Source organism: Lithobates pipiens, unplaced genomic scaffold (genome assembly GCF_037356315.1).
Source record: "Lithobates pipiens isolate NorthernLeopardFrog02 unplaced genomic scaffold, aLitPip1_a1.2 Scaffold_19, whole genome shotgun sequence".
Classification (NCBI taxonomy): domain Eukaryota; kingdom Metazoa; phylum Chordata; class Amphibia; order Anura; family Ranidae; genus Lithobates; species Lithobates pipiens.
Window position 1 is genome coordinate 358956891 of NW_027507764.1, and position 15284 is coordinate 358972174.

The window sequence follows — 15284 nt, forward strand, 5'->3', positions numbered from 1 at the left end:
CTCTTATGACTCAGTCCCCTCCCTTCCTGGAAAACTCTCAGGACAGTGCGAGAGAGAGCTGTGCATGATGTCATAAACCTAGGCTTTTTACCAGACAAACAGGAAGTGGGCCGTATAAGGTATTTGCTGGCAGAAAAAAAAATGTTTTGCTATCCAAAATTAAAACAACTAGGGCAGAAGATTTAATAGATGGAAAGATGAAAAATTACTGAAGGGTCCACGTTTAATGTCTGTGCATGACAACATATATTTGCAGTTGAAACTACTTGTAGATACTAAATTCTTAAAGCCGAGCATTTATTGTGACTCTGCAGAGTTTTATTTATAATCTCAATAAAAAAGGAAATTTATATTCGTCGTAAATGTAAATGGCAAATACGAAACTAAGGGAAATATATATGATTTTTAGGTGTAGGTTTAAAAATTAGCATGATGTACAGTAGCTAGATGTATCTGTGTGTGTTAATGTGCAGGAAAAAATGTTTCTATGTATTTGTTATTCTATATGGGCAGCTATATTTGCTTCTCACATATTAAGGCTCTGCTTCCTGTTTTGCAATGGTACATAGTGACTGTGCTTTGCTATTCTTTCTCGCAATTCAGGTTGATGTGTCAGCCATATAATTGAAAGCAATGCTCTCCACACGTGGCTGTTTTATCTGAGCATGTGGTAGGCAGGAAAACTGAATGGGTCTCAGGTAAACGCATAGCTTCCTCTAGTGGTTAATCCACAAATTGCGAGATTTGAAAGTCACATAAAAAATGTAATAACTTCAAATAGGTGGTTATTAAAAATGCACCCCATTTCCGTTCAAAGTAAATTGGCCTTTTGACGTGTGTCTGTGCATGTGAAGGACAGATTCGGGTCTCTTGCCTCCTACCCCCCTTGGCTGGCTAGCCTTAGTATTACTCTAGTAAGGCCAGACATTATAGCCATAAAAGGAACACTTGAGCTTTAGAGATGGAGATGCTGAAAGGGAAATGTAGGGGACTTTTTGTCAATACTCCTTAGATCTGATGTTAAAAGTGGTTTAGAAAATCTCCTCCTTTTTTCTTCTGCATGTTCATTTGTAGGAATACAAATACACATTTGTATTATGAATAATTTGTTTTCTTGGAGTTATTATTCAGTAATGATAAACTAACTTAAGCATATTCCTTTCTGATTTTTCTAGGATGACAGTGATGGTATACCATGGTCAGAAGAAAGAGTGGTGCGCAAGGTGCTATACCTGTCTCTCAAAGAGTTCAAGACGGCGCAGAAGAGACAGAGCGATGACTGTATTAATGGGAGTTTCAAAACTCCAAAAGGTGAGTCGGGCACGAACAGCTTTCCACATCACTTCACAATTCTGCCTCAGTTAACATCTGTCAGACACATCTCTTTCCACTTAACCCCAATTAATTCAACCTTCATATAATATTTTTACTTTAGACCAACTGCTAAATAAATTGAAAGCATTCTTTTAGAATATATGACTAGTTATACAGCAGGAAAACCAGTAGTTGCATACCTGTGTTTCTGGTGTTTAACCTGTTAGTGCCTAAACAATGTTATTTTAGCAGCCTCTAACCACAGTGTGTTTTTTGGCAGCCAGAAATTGCTGTAAGATTGCTAAGGCACATTGTGAAGCCAAGCTGTTTTGACAGATACAAAATAAAGCTTTATTTTTGTTTGTCCAGAAAGCTACCCCTCAGTTTGCCCCACTTCACATAAGTCTGTGGAAGCAACGATGCCAGCACATAGTTCTGACAGGCCTTACCTAATTTTTTTGCAGTAGAAGTACAGAAGTGCATTATTAAATACAACAATTTTTAATCATAATTCCACAGAAAATAATTTTACTCTGAGATTTGTATAGAACATATAACGTTGGACAGCTATTCTTAGTTTTGTTCTTCTAGCATTGAACATTGTCTCTCATTCCAGATATATTAGATGAATTAATCTAATTTATGCTGGTATTCTATAAATTAAAGAGGAAGTAAACCCTGATGGATGCATAGTAGCCCATTATGTATCACTTACCTGACACAGAAGCCAGCGATGTCACCGCTGTCCCCTGTAGTACGGAGCCTCCAGCTTCTTCCGGGTGTCACTGTTCTGGCCACTCTCAGTGCCGGAGCAGCGATGACGTCACTCCCACGCATGCGCATGGGAGCTGCCACTAACGGCATATTGCCATTAGCAGCGGCATGCTGCTAACAGCGATAGTGCGCCTGCGTGCCGCTGTCTACCGCGCATGCGCCATAGACAGCTGTCACTGTCTTTTACTAAATATCTCATAAACTGTGTAGGTTTAAGAGATATTTCTTGGACCTACAGGTAAGCCTTAATCTAGGCTTACCTGTAGGTCAAAATGATTTGTAAGGGTTTAGAACCACTTTAAAGCTGTGTGAATTGTGTTGTTAGGATAAATAAGGTGTTATAGAAGTAATAATTCTTCTGGTGAAAAATGTTGCTGTAGGTGTCCTTTAAGTGTTAATTTTGTGATAAAATCCTTGGCTTTTTGATTATGTGCTCTCTGTTGATCAGATTGGCTGATTGCAGCTTTAGCAGAGATCATGTGACAAAATGCCTAGGTTTTTGTTCATGTAACTAGCACTGGAGGAAGCTTAGTACAGCATTATCTTCTGTAAAGTTATAAACCATTATTACTCTTTATTCTTTCCAAATCAATGAACTTGTCGTTAAGTTAACCTTTTTAGTATAGGGGGTCTTACTCAAAGTAGGTCATTAATTGAAATCTCTTGGTGGAGCAGTATTGCCTGGTTTGGACTTCACATTTCCTTGTACTCCTTGCTGATATCCCTGACTCTGAAGGTAAAATCTAACCTAGCAATCTGTCATTGCTGAGCCCTCCTAAGGTTGGATTCACATCTATGCAGTTTTAGTGCTTTTTGCATTTTGCAGATTTGCACTACAGAATGTGTTCCATAGGAAACCTGGTTAAATTGACTGTAGTGCAAATCTGCAAAAAGCACTAAAACTGCGTAGATGTGAATCCATCCTCAAGCAGTTGTATGGCCCTTTAGAGCGTTTTTGCCTTATTATAGGCTTACCTGTAGGTAAAATGAATATCTCCTAAACCTGTACGGTTTAGGAGATATTCACCTTTAATGCAGCTGCGGCGCATACTAGCTCATTATGCCTTTTTTTTTAGAGTTATTTTTTTTTCTTCTTCTGGGCATACAACTGCTTTAAGCCCCGTACACACGTGCCGAATGCCTTTCAACATCGGGCAGTTTTCTTTAATCGTACATCACGGGACACAGAGCCATAGTAATTACTATGTGGGTTATAGGCCACCTTCAGGTGCTGGACACTGGCACACCCTAAACAGGAAGTTGCCTCCCTCTATAACCCCTCACACTACTGGGAGTATCTCAGTTTCTTCGCCAGTGTCTAAGGTGTTGGTCAAGAATGAAGATGTGCTGTGCTGAGCTCCTCTCGAAATCCTTGCTGGGGCTAGCTATGCAGCCAGATCCATTCAAAGTGTATTTTAGGCCAAATTGAATGGTACCCAGGCCTTGTGTCCGAAGAAACAAGGTTTTGCCTGTAACTCTTCTTTTTTCTTTTCTTTTTTTTTTTAAGAGAGCTGGACCCGGGATCCAGTCATTTTGGTATTAATGCCATAAAATTTTACTGGTCCAGGATTGTGGGTTCCCCGAGGGTCCCCAGTTCCTGAAGGTTTGTTAACAGAACCCACCGTGAAGGGTGAAGATTGGGTGGGTCTGTTGGTTTTACCACAGAAAACCCTGTGGCAGGAAAGGTAAGTGGAGTTTTTCTAAGGAATTTTTAAATTTTCTTATGAAATGTCTCCTTTAAAGTAAATGTTGTCATGCCTAAGTGTCACCACTGGGGCTGTATGGAGCACGTACCTTCTCATGCTTTGCTCAGAGTCATGCTGTGTCACAGAAGCAGCAGATTTTTTTTCCTCCGGCTAGCAGGCAGACTTCCAATAAGTTTGGGGAGTTTATTGACAAAGCAGTAACGTCAACATTACATTTCATTCGTTATCTGCTAGCTTTCCAAAAATATTCAAAGAGTATTCAGAAATATTCAAAAATATTCCAAAGCTACCGATTTGTACTGTATTTTAACCGTATATAGAATATAAAGAATTTTTCTTAGGCCAACCCATTCTGAATAAGAAAAAAAGAACAAAGAAGAGCAAGCATTCTCACTCTTTATTATAAGCTTGGATTGGTGCATCTACCCATTGTTCCTTATTTTTTTCTAACTTTTGAGAAGCATTATGTTGAACATAAGTGCATTTCTTAAACATCACGCATTTATTCAAGAGTCCCCAAGGGTAGGAGGATCAGGTGAAACCCAGCAAGAGGCCATTAGCTTACGAGCCATGAAGAGTGATCTTACAATGGCCACTACCTGATCATGTTCCAAATTGATGAAATGTATATATTGGTGGAGCAGTATTGCTAGGTTTGGACCTCACATTTCTTTGTACTCATTGCTGATAATATACCTGAAATCTGTCATTGCTGAGCCCACTTACTCTAAACATTAACCTTATATAGGATGGTGTGACTATCATACATTTACATCCTATTAGCTAACCAGCACCAAGAGATGATCTAAGTTTCTCATCATATTTTCTGTTAATTATTGCTAATACAGCAGAGAGATGCCTACTCATTACTACTAACCTCCACCAACACAGGAGTGAGCTTTTTCTCTGATTCAAAACCTCTCACATGCGCTTTCTCTGATGCAGTAGCTCTGAGCTCAGCATTTGAGAGCTCGCTCCTGTGATGAAGGTGAGAAGTAACAACTAGGCCTCATGTATCCATGTCCTAGCAACATCCTGGGAGTATTCCAGTCCGCTTCTGAGAGTTACGGAAATGGCCTATACCTATAGCCAAGGGTATAATTCAACTTTAAAGAACAACACACTCCTGTGCTAGAGTTAGATGACTGTATAATGTCACAGGTGCCTGGTCAAATCATGGATGTTTTCATAGATGCCTTGCTGCCCTCTATGACTGATTATCCTGACAGTACTCTGAGAATAGAAGAAGAAAGGGGGCGCACTGGCCTAGTGCATTATCCAACAGATTTATTAAAAGCTATGAATAAAATCATAAAAATGTCTACCCACAAACAAGAGTTAAAAATATGCTCGTCAGGCCACATGTGTGGCTATCTGTCATTGATTGCTTGAATTGCCAAACCTGGGGGTGGGGGGTCCTGAATGAGACCTCAGTCCTTCTATTATTCAACTTTTAGTCAGAGCGGCACAGTTTGTTTTATCTAGATTCTACAGACACCCCTTATCTTCATAGGTAGTTTGTTGGTAAGGGTGAACGAACCCTTTAAAATTTCATTTAATATTCGATTATTACATTGTTGCTCTTCTAGGGTGCATTAGAGCTAGTGCTGACCTGATTTACCCTTAGAGATCACTACAGCCGAATGAGGAATACGCTGAACCAAGTTATTTGTCCTCATCTTTGGCTCAGTATAAATAACCAGGCCTGCGAGTCATAAATCAGTGCAAAGCTTCTGCCAACACTTATTACCATTTAAGCACACTGGAATGTATGCATTATTTCAGGGGCTTCAGTAGTATTTACATACAAAGATTTATGGATCTCTTGCCAGCGAAATTACATTACAAAGTGGAGCCACAAACAATCCCCTTGGTTACTATAACAAAGTGCAGACTTTTGTCTGGTTCTCAAGTTTGCAGCAGTGATAATAGTCAGAGGATGAGGTTTTTTTTTTTTTTTTTTTAGGCCAGTTGGTACGTGTGTTGGGAAATTATTGTTTGTGATGTGCGTTGCCCTTTCATGTGCACCTTGCCGTGAACGCTAATTATAGATTTGGGTGGTTCCCACTTGTTTGTATAGTGAGAGGATGAGGTTTTAAAGTGATAGTAAACCTATGTCATACTTCCCAGCTCTACGCATTGATTTTGTATAGAGAAACCATGTCGTCTTCTTCTCGGGTCCCCTTCCAGGGCACATGGCTCCTCCCCCTGCCAAGTGCCTACCAAAGCAAGCCTCTTGCTATGGGGGGCACTCATGCAGGCTTGCTTCATGTGTTCATTGACAGAGCTTGGCTTGACCCTCACCTCACTGATTGTGATTGACAGCAGTGGGCACCAGTGACTCTTGCTGCTGTCTGTGAGCCTATGAGGAGGGTTGAGAGCAGAGAGAGCCACTGCGCTATCGCTCTGCCCTGGATTGAGATCAGGCTCAGTTAAGTATTGGGGGAGAGAGCTGCAGAGAATGCATTAAAAACTATCAGCCTTTAAAACCACTTTAACCAGTTCCATTGTAAAATGACACAGCCAGGAACACCCTCCCATCCTGGGTGGACATCATATGATGTCCTCCCATTCTCACCGCTCTTGCAGGCCCAATTGTGGTAACAGTTGTTACCACCTAAAGTGCACACCAATTGCACTGATTCCCCCCGCCCCAGTAATAAAGAGGACCTGTCACCAGCCCATCCGAGTACCAGAGTACCTGTCACAACCCCCTCCGTAGCAACCAGCTAAATACAATGTAAAAAAAGAAAAACGCGTGTCCAAAAACGCAGCAAGCACCGCAAAAAGCACTGCAGAAACACTCAAAAGCAACATGCAGTGAATCAGGCCTAAATGAGCACCGTCTGCATTACCTTTCAGCAGCTAATCAGATTTAAACTTTCCATCTTTTTACACTACATGACCTAATCTGGTTTACTTGGGACAATACAGACCGTTATTATCTGAGGCTAATTAATGTATTTTGTCCACTGTTTTCTTTTTTTTCTTTTTTTATACTAGTTACATCCTACACTGGCATAAACTTATCCATAGAAATTAGTAACTTCTGTGTGAGCCTCTTAGCCCCCGGTCACACCAGTGCGACTTGCGCATGACAAGTCGCACCCTATTGTCTGCATTGGAAGCAGTCAATTTGGTGCGCAACGATTTTGAAAGTAGTTTGCACTCATTTTTACAAGTTCAGCCATGACTTCCATGGATATCTGTGCATGAAGTCGCATTCCAAGTGGCACCTGAAGTAGCATTGAAATGCTACTTTGAAATCGTGTTACTTTGGTTCACACTGCAGCAATGGGGGAACCCTGCAAAACCACTGCGGGTTCACGTATTGCGTGTCTCCCGGTGGCAGTTCACACTGCCCTATGTGAGCTGCTGGGAGTGTTAATGACCTCCCCAAACGTTAATGACACCCCCAAATCAGTTTGCATATCGCAATGCGAAGTGCAAATTCGGACTGGAATCGGACCACATGGGTGTGAATACCCATGTAATTCGATTCTGCTGCAGACCAAAAAAGGGTCCTGTGCGAGTTTGATCCGAAGGCGATGCAAATTCAGTCATACTTATCTGTATGGCTGAAATCGCATCTCAGATTGCATGTGATTTGCACTGCAGTGCGGTGCGAATCACATCCGATGTCATACATCGCACCAGTGGGAACAAATTGCACTTTCTTAATGGAAACTCCTAATGGGTCAAGCTTCTTTTTCATGTCCCCACTATGCAAGAGGTATATTTGAAATTTTTTGGGAGTGCCTTCTCCTGAGACTTTTCTGGACCAAGGTAAACTCAGCATTCCTGTTCTACTGTAACCATTTGTCACACTGCGTATACAAATGTTCTCTACTTTTCCACCTAGTGAATTGAACGAATATACCGTTTCATTAGATACAAAAGTAATATACCATTTCTGTTTATTAACTATACGTCATCCCAAGAATCAAAAAAGAAGAGGAGATTCCTGCAATTCAAAAAGCAAGAAAACCCCATCAACCTTAATTCTGCATTGCCCCCTTCCAACATTCCCATACCTTTTTTTTAACAGTTTGGCATTTCCCCTTTTATTATACACAAATCTTTCCTTTCTTATTGTTTTGTTAACCTCATCCTCCCATTCTAGACAGGTTGGTGGGTTTGACGCCAGCCACTTCCATGCTATCAGTTTCCGTGCCAGAAAGAGGCATCTAATTTGTCTCCCCCACATGTTATTGTCCTCTTCCATACAGCCCAGTAGGCAGATCTTGGGGTCTAAGTCAAGAATTATTCCAAATATCTTATTTATTTCTCCAATATTTCACTCCAGTATCTATTTAACTTAGGGCACCTCCACATCATATGAACTAGGTCTCCTTTTGGATTCCTACATCTTGGGCATTTAGCGTCTGACCTCCACCCATATCAGAATAATTTATATTCCTCAAGTTCCAGGAATGATTTAAATACCCCTGTCCTATATAACTGAGTGAGATGAACAAGACCACACCTCTTCCAGTCCCTACTTTTCTCTACATTAGATAATTCTTGCAAATGTTTGTTATTCCACATTGGTGAAAATTCTGTCAATCCCTGATACTCTAGTATGTTTTTAACCATATTCCATAATTTTACAAAAGCGTGGGGCGTTTAAATGAAAAAGAATCGCCCTCCATCAGTATGTCATGACTCAATCCCAATAGCAACAGTCCCCTATCTGGATTATGCTCAGACAGATCGTTGCATCCCCTTAAATGTTGCAACTGCACCATGGGGGCAGGACTGCCAAGCCTCCCCCATAATTGGCATTTGTAAAGTACCCATGTATCCTTGACTGCTTTTTCCCCAAATTAACTCTCTAAATATGATGTCAATCTTCTGAAACCATTGTCTATTAATCCTGATTGGGGAATTATGCAATGCATAAAGGCAGTTGAGGCATCCAGGTCATCTTAATTAGATTACACCTTTCTGACACTTCCTGCCACTGATAGGGGCAGCCGTCTCCATACCTTCCCCTTACACGTAAGTTTATCCAGTGGGGGAATGATATTTATTATATAATATTTGGTGTTTGCAGTTATATATATTCTCAGATATTTGATAATGGCAGGTCTATCTTCAATGGGTCAACCGGAAGCAGCATTGATTTATTCCAGTTTATATCTAGGCTATATATCCGTCTGAAATCTGTAATTATTTCTATTGCTGCCACCAGGCACACTTGTGTATCCACCAAAAACAGCAACACAGCAGCATATAGCGGTATTTTCTCCACTCCTGATGCCCTCTGGAATCCCTGCACTTTGACAGATGTCCTAATAGCTATAGCTAGTGGTTCCATTGCCAAGGCAAATAGCAGGGGTGACAAAGGACACCCCTGCCTTGTCCCGTGAGTCAAAGAGGCCTTTCATACAGAAGCCTTACTCAGCTAACATAATTCGGGCCAAACTAGAAGGCAGCCAAATCCACTCTACCACAAATAATGAATAACAAATAAGTGCAGCGCTAAGTGGACATAAATTATCGATAAATGTGATATGTGACCCTCCTTTTGCGGATGGTCAGTAGTGTACAGTGCTCAGTACAATCTCCTGATCCTCAGTAAAGTGCAAGTGCTCAAAACACCACATGGATTCCCAATCATAAACAACAAATGGATAAATTAAACAATATAGATAAATATGAATAATCGATGCAATAATTAAACAATATTCTTATAAACAATAAATGACGAAGTCCAATCTATCGTAAATATGAACAATCTAATCCAATGTATGTGAATAAAGGTGACATGCTATAGACCAAAGTTCTTCACTTTGATCCACCTCTGTGCATGCGAGAAATCACTCCTTGTGCGACCCTTTCCTGGATGTGCCCTTAAATTAAAGGGATTGCAAAGTGATTTTTTTTTTTAAATAACAAACATGTTATACTTACCTCCACTGTGCAGCTCGTTTTGCACAGAGTGGCCCCGAACCTGCTCTTCTGGGGTCCCTCGGCGGCTGTCTCCGCTTCCTCCCGCAGGTGTTTCTCACGTTCATGTGAGCTCCCTCGCATGGTGAGAAGCATCTGCGGGTGCGCTCCCGTGATATAGCCAGCGTCAGTGGATGTGATTGACAGCAGCGCGAGCCAATGGCTGCGCTGCTTTCCATCCATCCACTCCAGCCAATCAGCTGCCAGGCTGAATGGTGGAAAGGACGTCGGGGGACGAGTGCGGGACTTTCGAGGGGTGAGGTAAGTAAAACGGGGGGACTGGGGGCGCCGAGACTGTCAGATGTTTTTTGACCTTAATGCATAGAATGCATTAAGGTGAAAAAACATTTACCTTTACAACCCCTTTAACCACGACCAGCGCACGTTGATGTAAGTCCTATTTTTGAAGAGGGATATCTCGGTAACGGCAGCAGCTGCTGCCACAACCGAGATATCCATCTCTTCAGGCGCCGGTCGTGTGTGCGATAACGGTGGTCTTCGCGGCGGGTTCGCTGCGAGATCACCGTTATCGGCGGCGGGAGAGGTGCCACCCCCCCCTCCCGCCGCTCTCCCGTTCCCTCCACCGCTTACCGGAGCCATCGGTAGTGGCGGAGGCAATCGGGTCCTACCGATGGCTGGGTATGGAGACGAGTGAGGCTAAGATGGCCCCCACTCGTCTCTATACCATAGGAGGGTGGAAGCAACGTCAAAACGTCACTTCCGCCTATACCTCTTAAAGGTATATATTTTTTTCAATGTAATTTTTTTTTAATTAAATTTTTTTTATTTATTTTTTTATTGCATTTATGTCCAAATATGAGATCTGAGGACTTTTTCACCCCAGATCTTATATTTAAGAGGACCTGTCATGCTTTTTTCTATTACAAGGGATGCTTACATTCCTTGTAATAGGAATAAAAGTGATCCATTCATTTTTTTTTTTTTTTTTAAAGTGTAAAAATAAATAAAATCAAGTCAAATAAATAATAAATAAATAAATTTACCCCCCCGTCCCGACGAGCTCACGCACAGAAGCACACGCATATGTGAGTAGCGCCCGCATATGAAAACGGCAGTCAAACCACACGTGAGGTATCGCCAAGATCGGTAGAGCGAGAGCAATAATTCTAGCCCTAGAACTCCTCTGTAACGCAAAACATGCAACCTGTAGAATTTTTTAAATGTCAGTTATGGAGATTTTTGAGGGTAAACGTTTGACCCCATTCCACGAGCGGGCGCAATTTTGAAGCATGACATGTTGGGTATCAATTTACTCGGCGTAATATTATCTTTCACAATATAAAAAAAATGGGCTAATTTTACTGTTGAAAAAAAACCCCTATTGGTATTATATAAAGTCTCTCAAGATGAACGACAACATAAAAAGGAAAATGCTAAAAAGTGAATTAACAGTCTCTGATGGTACTGATCAACAATCCTTCATCCTTCATTCTTCTCAGTGGATAGAATGCATACTAATATCCTTAATCACCGAAAACAGGTGCTCCCACCACCAGACAGCCAAACCGCTCACCTTAAAACATTGACCCCTGACTGAACAGATAGGTCAAATGGAGCATTCACCACTGCCAGTGGTCATATACCAGGATTCAGGTGGATCAAAAGGGTGTAACTCAGCTCCTTGGATATCACAGCGTTGTCATCAATGATGGCTCAAACTCCCCACATGGACATTATAAAATAGAAAAATATATATAGTGCAGACCGTATAGATAAAAAACAAATGCAGTAAGGTGGTTGCAGTGACGTTCCAGGGACCTCCTGCACGCGTATCATCCTGAATGGGACTTCATCAGCGGAGTCCCGTTTCAGAACGATGCGCTTGCAGGAGGACCCTGGAACGTCACTGCAACCGCCCTACTGCATTGTTTAAGTGAACATTGTTTATGCATGCTTATAATCCAGCATTAGTTGTAGTGCTCTTTATGTGAGTACCTGTCTTTTGGCAATAAATTAGTTTTTTTATCTGTACGGTCTGCACCATATATATTTTTCTATTTTATAATGTCCATGTGGGGAGTTTAGGGGGGTTAGAGCCCTCGCAGCGCTCAGGAAGTCCCAGAGTTCTCACGTTGTTCCTGTGCAGTCTCTTCTCCATGTCCTCCATTTTAAGGATATGTGTATTCATTTTTTTCACTAATTATTTTCACTTCCTGCTTTTAAATGGGTTCAGATTGTCCTCCAGCAGGCTTTCTCTCTTCCAAAACAGTTGTCTGTTCTCAAACTTTCTGTGCATCATGTCTTAAAAAATTTATCTCTTACCTTATCCCTTTAAGTTGCTCAGTCATTTCAAATAGAGAAGATTTACAAAAATTCACTAGCTGCAATACTTCCTTTTAATGAGGGTTCTTCCCCTCCCCCAGTGCTTTCTTCCAAGGGCAGCATTGGATTTTCCATTGTTGTTGCTGCTTCTGCTCCTATGTCAATCTTTTGCTGTCCCTGGCTTTTCCTTTTTAGCTTGTGAGGATGTTTGGTTGCTTTTTAACTGGTGTATGTGCATATTTTTCTAAATTAGCTGCTGCCTGACTTTATTTGGCCTTTGCTGTGCATTGCATTTATGAGTTTGCAAGGCTTCCTCGCCCTTCTTCATTTTCTCTCTGTTTGCTCCTCTTGCAGACCCCCAAGCATCTTTTTCACTATCACCGCCACTCCTTTTAAACACTGATTCCTCTTCCCAGCTTCAGCTGTAGATTTTTTTTCCAGATCCCTGCCAGCCTCTTACACTGACCTTGGGTCTGTCTCTGTATTTAATATATACAGTGGGTGCCTTTCACTCATCCGCCGTCACTCAGACGACCACACAGCATTACATGAGATAATCTTCCAAAACTGCTGGAATACTGGCAATTCCTTTAGGGCTTACAACAGATACCTCTCGCTTTCCACTAGGACAGCATCCCAGTCTTAGTGCGTAGGGTTCAATATTGAGTTAGCCCACCATTTGCAGCTATAAGATCTTCAACTCTTCTGGGAAGGCTGTCCACAAGGTTTAGGAGTATGCCTATGGGAATGTTTGACCATTCTTTCAGAAGCGCATTTGTGAGGTAAAGCTCTGATGTAGACGAGAAGCCCTAGCTCGCAGTCTCCGCTCAAATTCATCCCAAAGGTGTTCTATTGGGTTGAGGTCAGGACTGTGCAGGCCAGTCAAGTCCATCCACCCCAAACTTGCTCATCCATGTCTTTATGGACCTTGCTTTATGCACTGGTCCAAATCATTTGGTGGAGGGGGGAATTGTTTTTCAGGTGTTGGGCGTGGCAAGCAAAGGGAACTCTTAGACTGGGTTCACACCTATGTGAATTGGATGCGGGTTTCCTGCATTCAATTCACATGACAGGAGACTGTGAATGGCTCTCATTTGAGAAGGTTCACACATCTCCGGGGTAGCTGCGGAGCATATTGCACAGGGGTCATGTGCATCTTTGGCTCTGTTTCAGCTCTGAATTCAAGGAAAAATTTGTGCCTGATTCATCCCTGAAATGGAGAACAGGGACGCACCAGACCCCTGCTGTGAGCTGCATCCTTTTTTCAGTGTGAACCCAGCCAAGTGTCAGCATACCAAGACATTTTCGACAATTTCATGCTCCCAACTTTGTGGAAACAGTTTGGGACCCCTTCCTGTCCCAACATTAATACGCACCAGTGCACAAACAAGGTCTGTAAAGACATGGCTGAGCATTTGGGGTGTAGAAACTTGACTGGCCTGCGCAGAGTCCTGACCTCAATTTAATAGAATGCCTTTGGGATGAATTAGGAGCGGAGACTGCGTGCCAGGCCTTCTCATCCAATATCAGTGCCTGAATTCACAAATGCGATTCTGGAAGTATGGTCAAATGTTCCAGTAGACACTAAACCCTGTGGACAGCCTTCCCAGAAGAGAAGCCAGTTATAGCTGCAAAGGGTGGGCCAACTCAATATGGAACCCTCAGGACTAAGACTGGGATGCCATTAAAGTTCATGTGCGTGTAAAGGCAGGCGCCCCAATATTTTTGGTAATATAGGGTATATGACCGATCAGACCAATTAGTTGCTTGGAGCACATGTACATTTCAGTACTAGAGGAAACGGCACACGCAGCATCGTGTACACAGAGCACATATATACATTGAACTTGCATGCATGGCTGCACTCCCACCGATCTTTAGAAAACACTACTTCCAGTTTGACAAGTAAGCAGTAGGAAGCAATTTTGATGTCCCCATCAAAAGATCTCCAGGATAAGGTTGTGGACAGACACAAGCCTGGAGAAGAATACACAAAAATGTCAAAGGCTTGATCAATGCCTAGGAGCACAGTGCAGTCTAATATTAAGAAGTGGAAGGTATCTGATACAACAAAGACCTTCCCCAGATAAGGACGTTGCTTCAAATTGGATGAAAGGGCCAGGAGGAAATTGGTCAGAGAGGCTACCAAGAGGCCTACAGCGACTTTGAAGCAGTTGCAGGAATTTATAACAAAGAGTGGTTGTTGTTTGCATTTGACAACAATATCACAAATATGAGATTAAAATGTAATTATTTGTATTTGTCTGGTGAAAATCCAATACAGCTCACCATTCCTACAGTAAAGCATGGAGGTGGTAATATCTTGTTATGGGGGTGTTTCTCTGCACCAGGGACTGGAGCACTTGTCAGGATAGAAGGAAAAGTGGATGGGGCAAAATGCCATCCAATTCTTGAGGAAAATCGGCTGCTGTCTGCCAGAAAGTTGTCAATGGGAAGAAAGTTTACCTTCCAACATGACAATGATCCAAAGCACGCAGAAAAAATTACCACACAGTGGTTGGAGGAGAAAAAGGTGAATGTCCTTGCATGGCCTAGTCAGAGCCCAGACTTAAACTCCATTGAAAATCTGTGGAATGACTTGAAGACTGCAGTCCACAAACAGTCACCATCAAATTTACCTGAACTTGAGCAGTTCTACAAAGAAGAGTGGGTAAATATTGCGAAGTCTAGATGTGTCTAGAAAGTAGAGACATATCTCAACAGACTATAGCATAAGGTGGTTCAACAAAATACTGACCCAAGGTGGTGATCCGTTTTTCAACTCTGTGATTCTGTATTTGAATTTTTTATTTATTTTCTGATGTGTTGGTGTTATGTCTTACACCTGGATGTTATAAGGTAAATGCAGCTGTATAAAACGCAGCTGTATAAAACACACACTGGGTCTGTCTCCATTTCAGGCTGCAAATTTTTTTTTAATTATTTTAACCACTTCCTTACTGGGCAAATGCTGGCATGTCTCTCCTACGTGTAAAAATCATAATTTTTGTGCTAGAGAATTACTCAGAACCCCCAAACTTTATATATAGATAGAGATATATAGAGATAGAGAGATGTGTGTGTGTGTGTGTATATATATATATATATATATATCTATTGTATTTAACCCTAGAGAATAAAATTTCACTTGTTTTTATTTGCGCAGCAATTTTTCAAACCCAATGTTTCTGGAAAAAACATACTTTTATGGATTCTAATGCAAAAAAACACAATATATAACCCAATTTATTTTTT

At 41.6% G+C, this 15284-nt stretch overlaps 1 protein-coding gene across 2 annotated transcripts in view; it reads left to right on the plus strand.

The window, feature by feature from the left end:
* Positions 1–15284, plus strand: part of JARID2 (jumonji and AT-rich interaction domain containing 2) — a 265758-nt gene that overhangs the window by 106047 nt on the left and 144427 nt on the right. For both annotated transcript variants that reach the window (XM_077492225.1, XM_077492224.1), the window contains exon 2: positions 1176–1311. In XM_077492225.1, coding sequence (XP_077348351.1) covers positions 1176–1311 — 136 coding nt within the window. The remainder of the gene's footprint in view (positions 1–1175; positions 1312–15284) is intronic.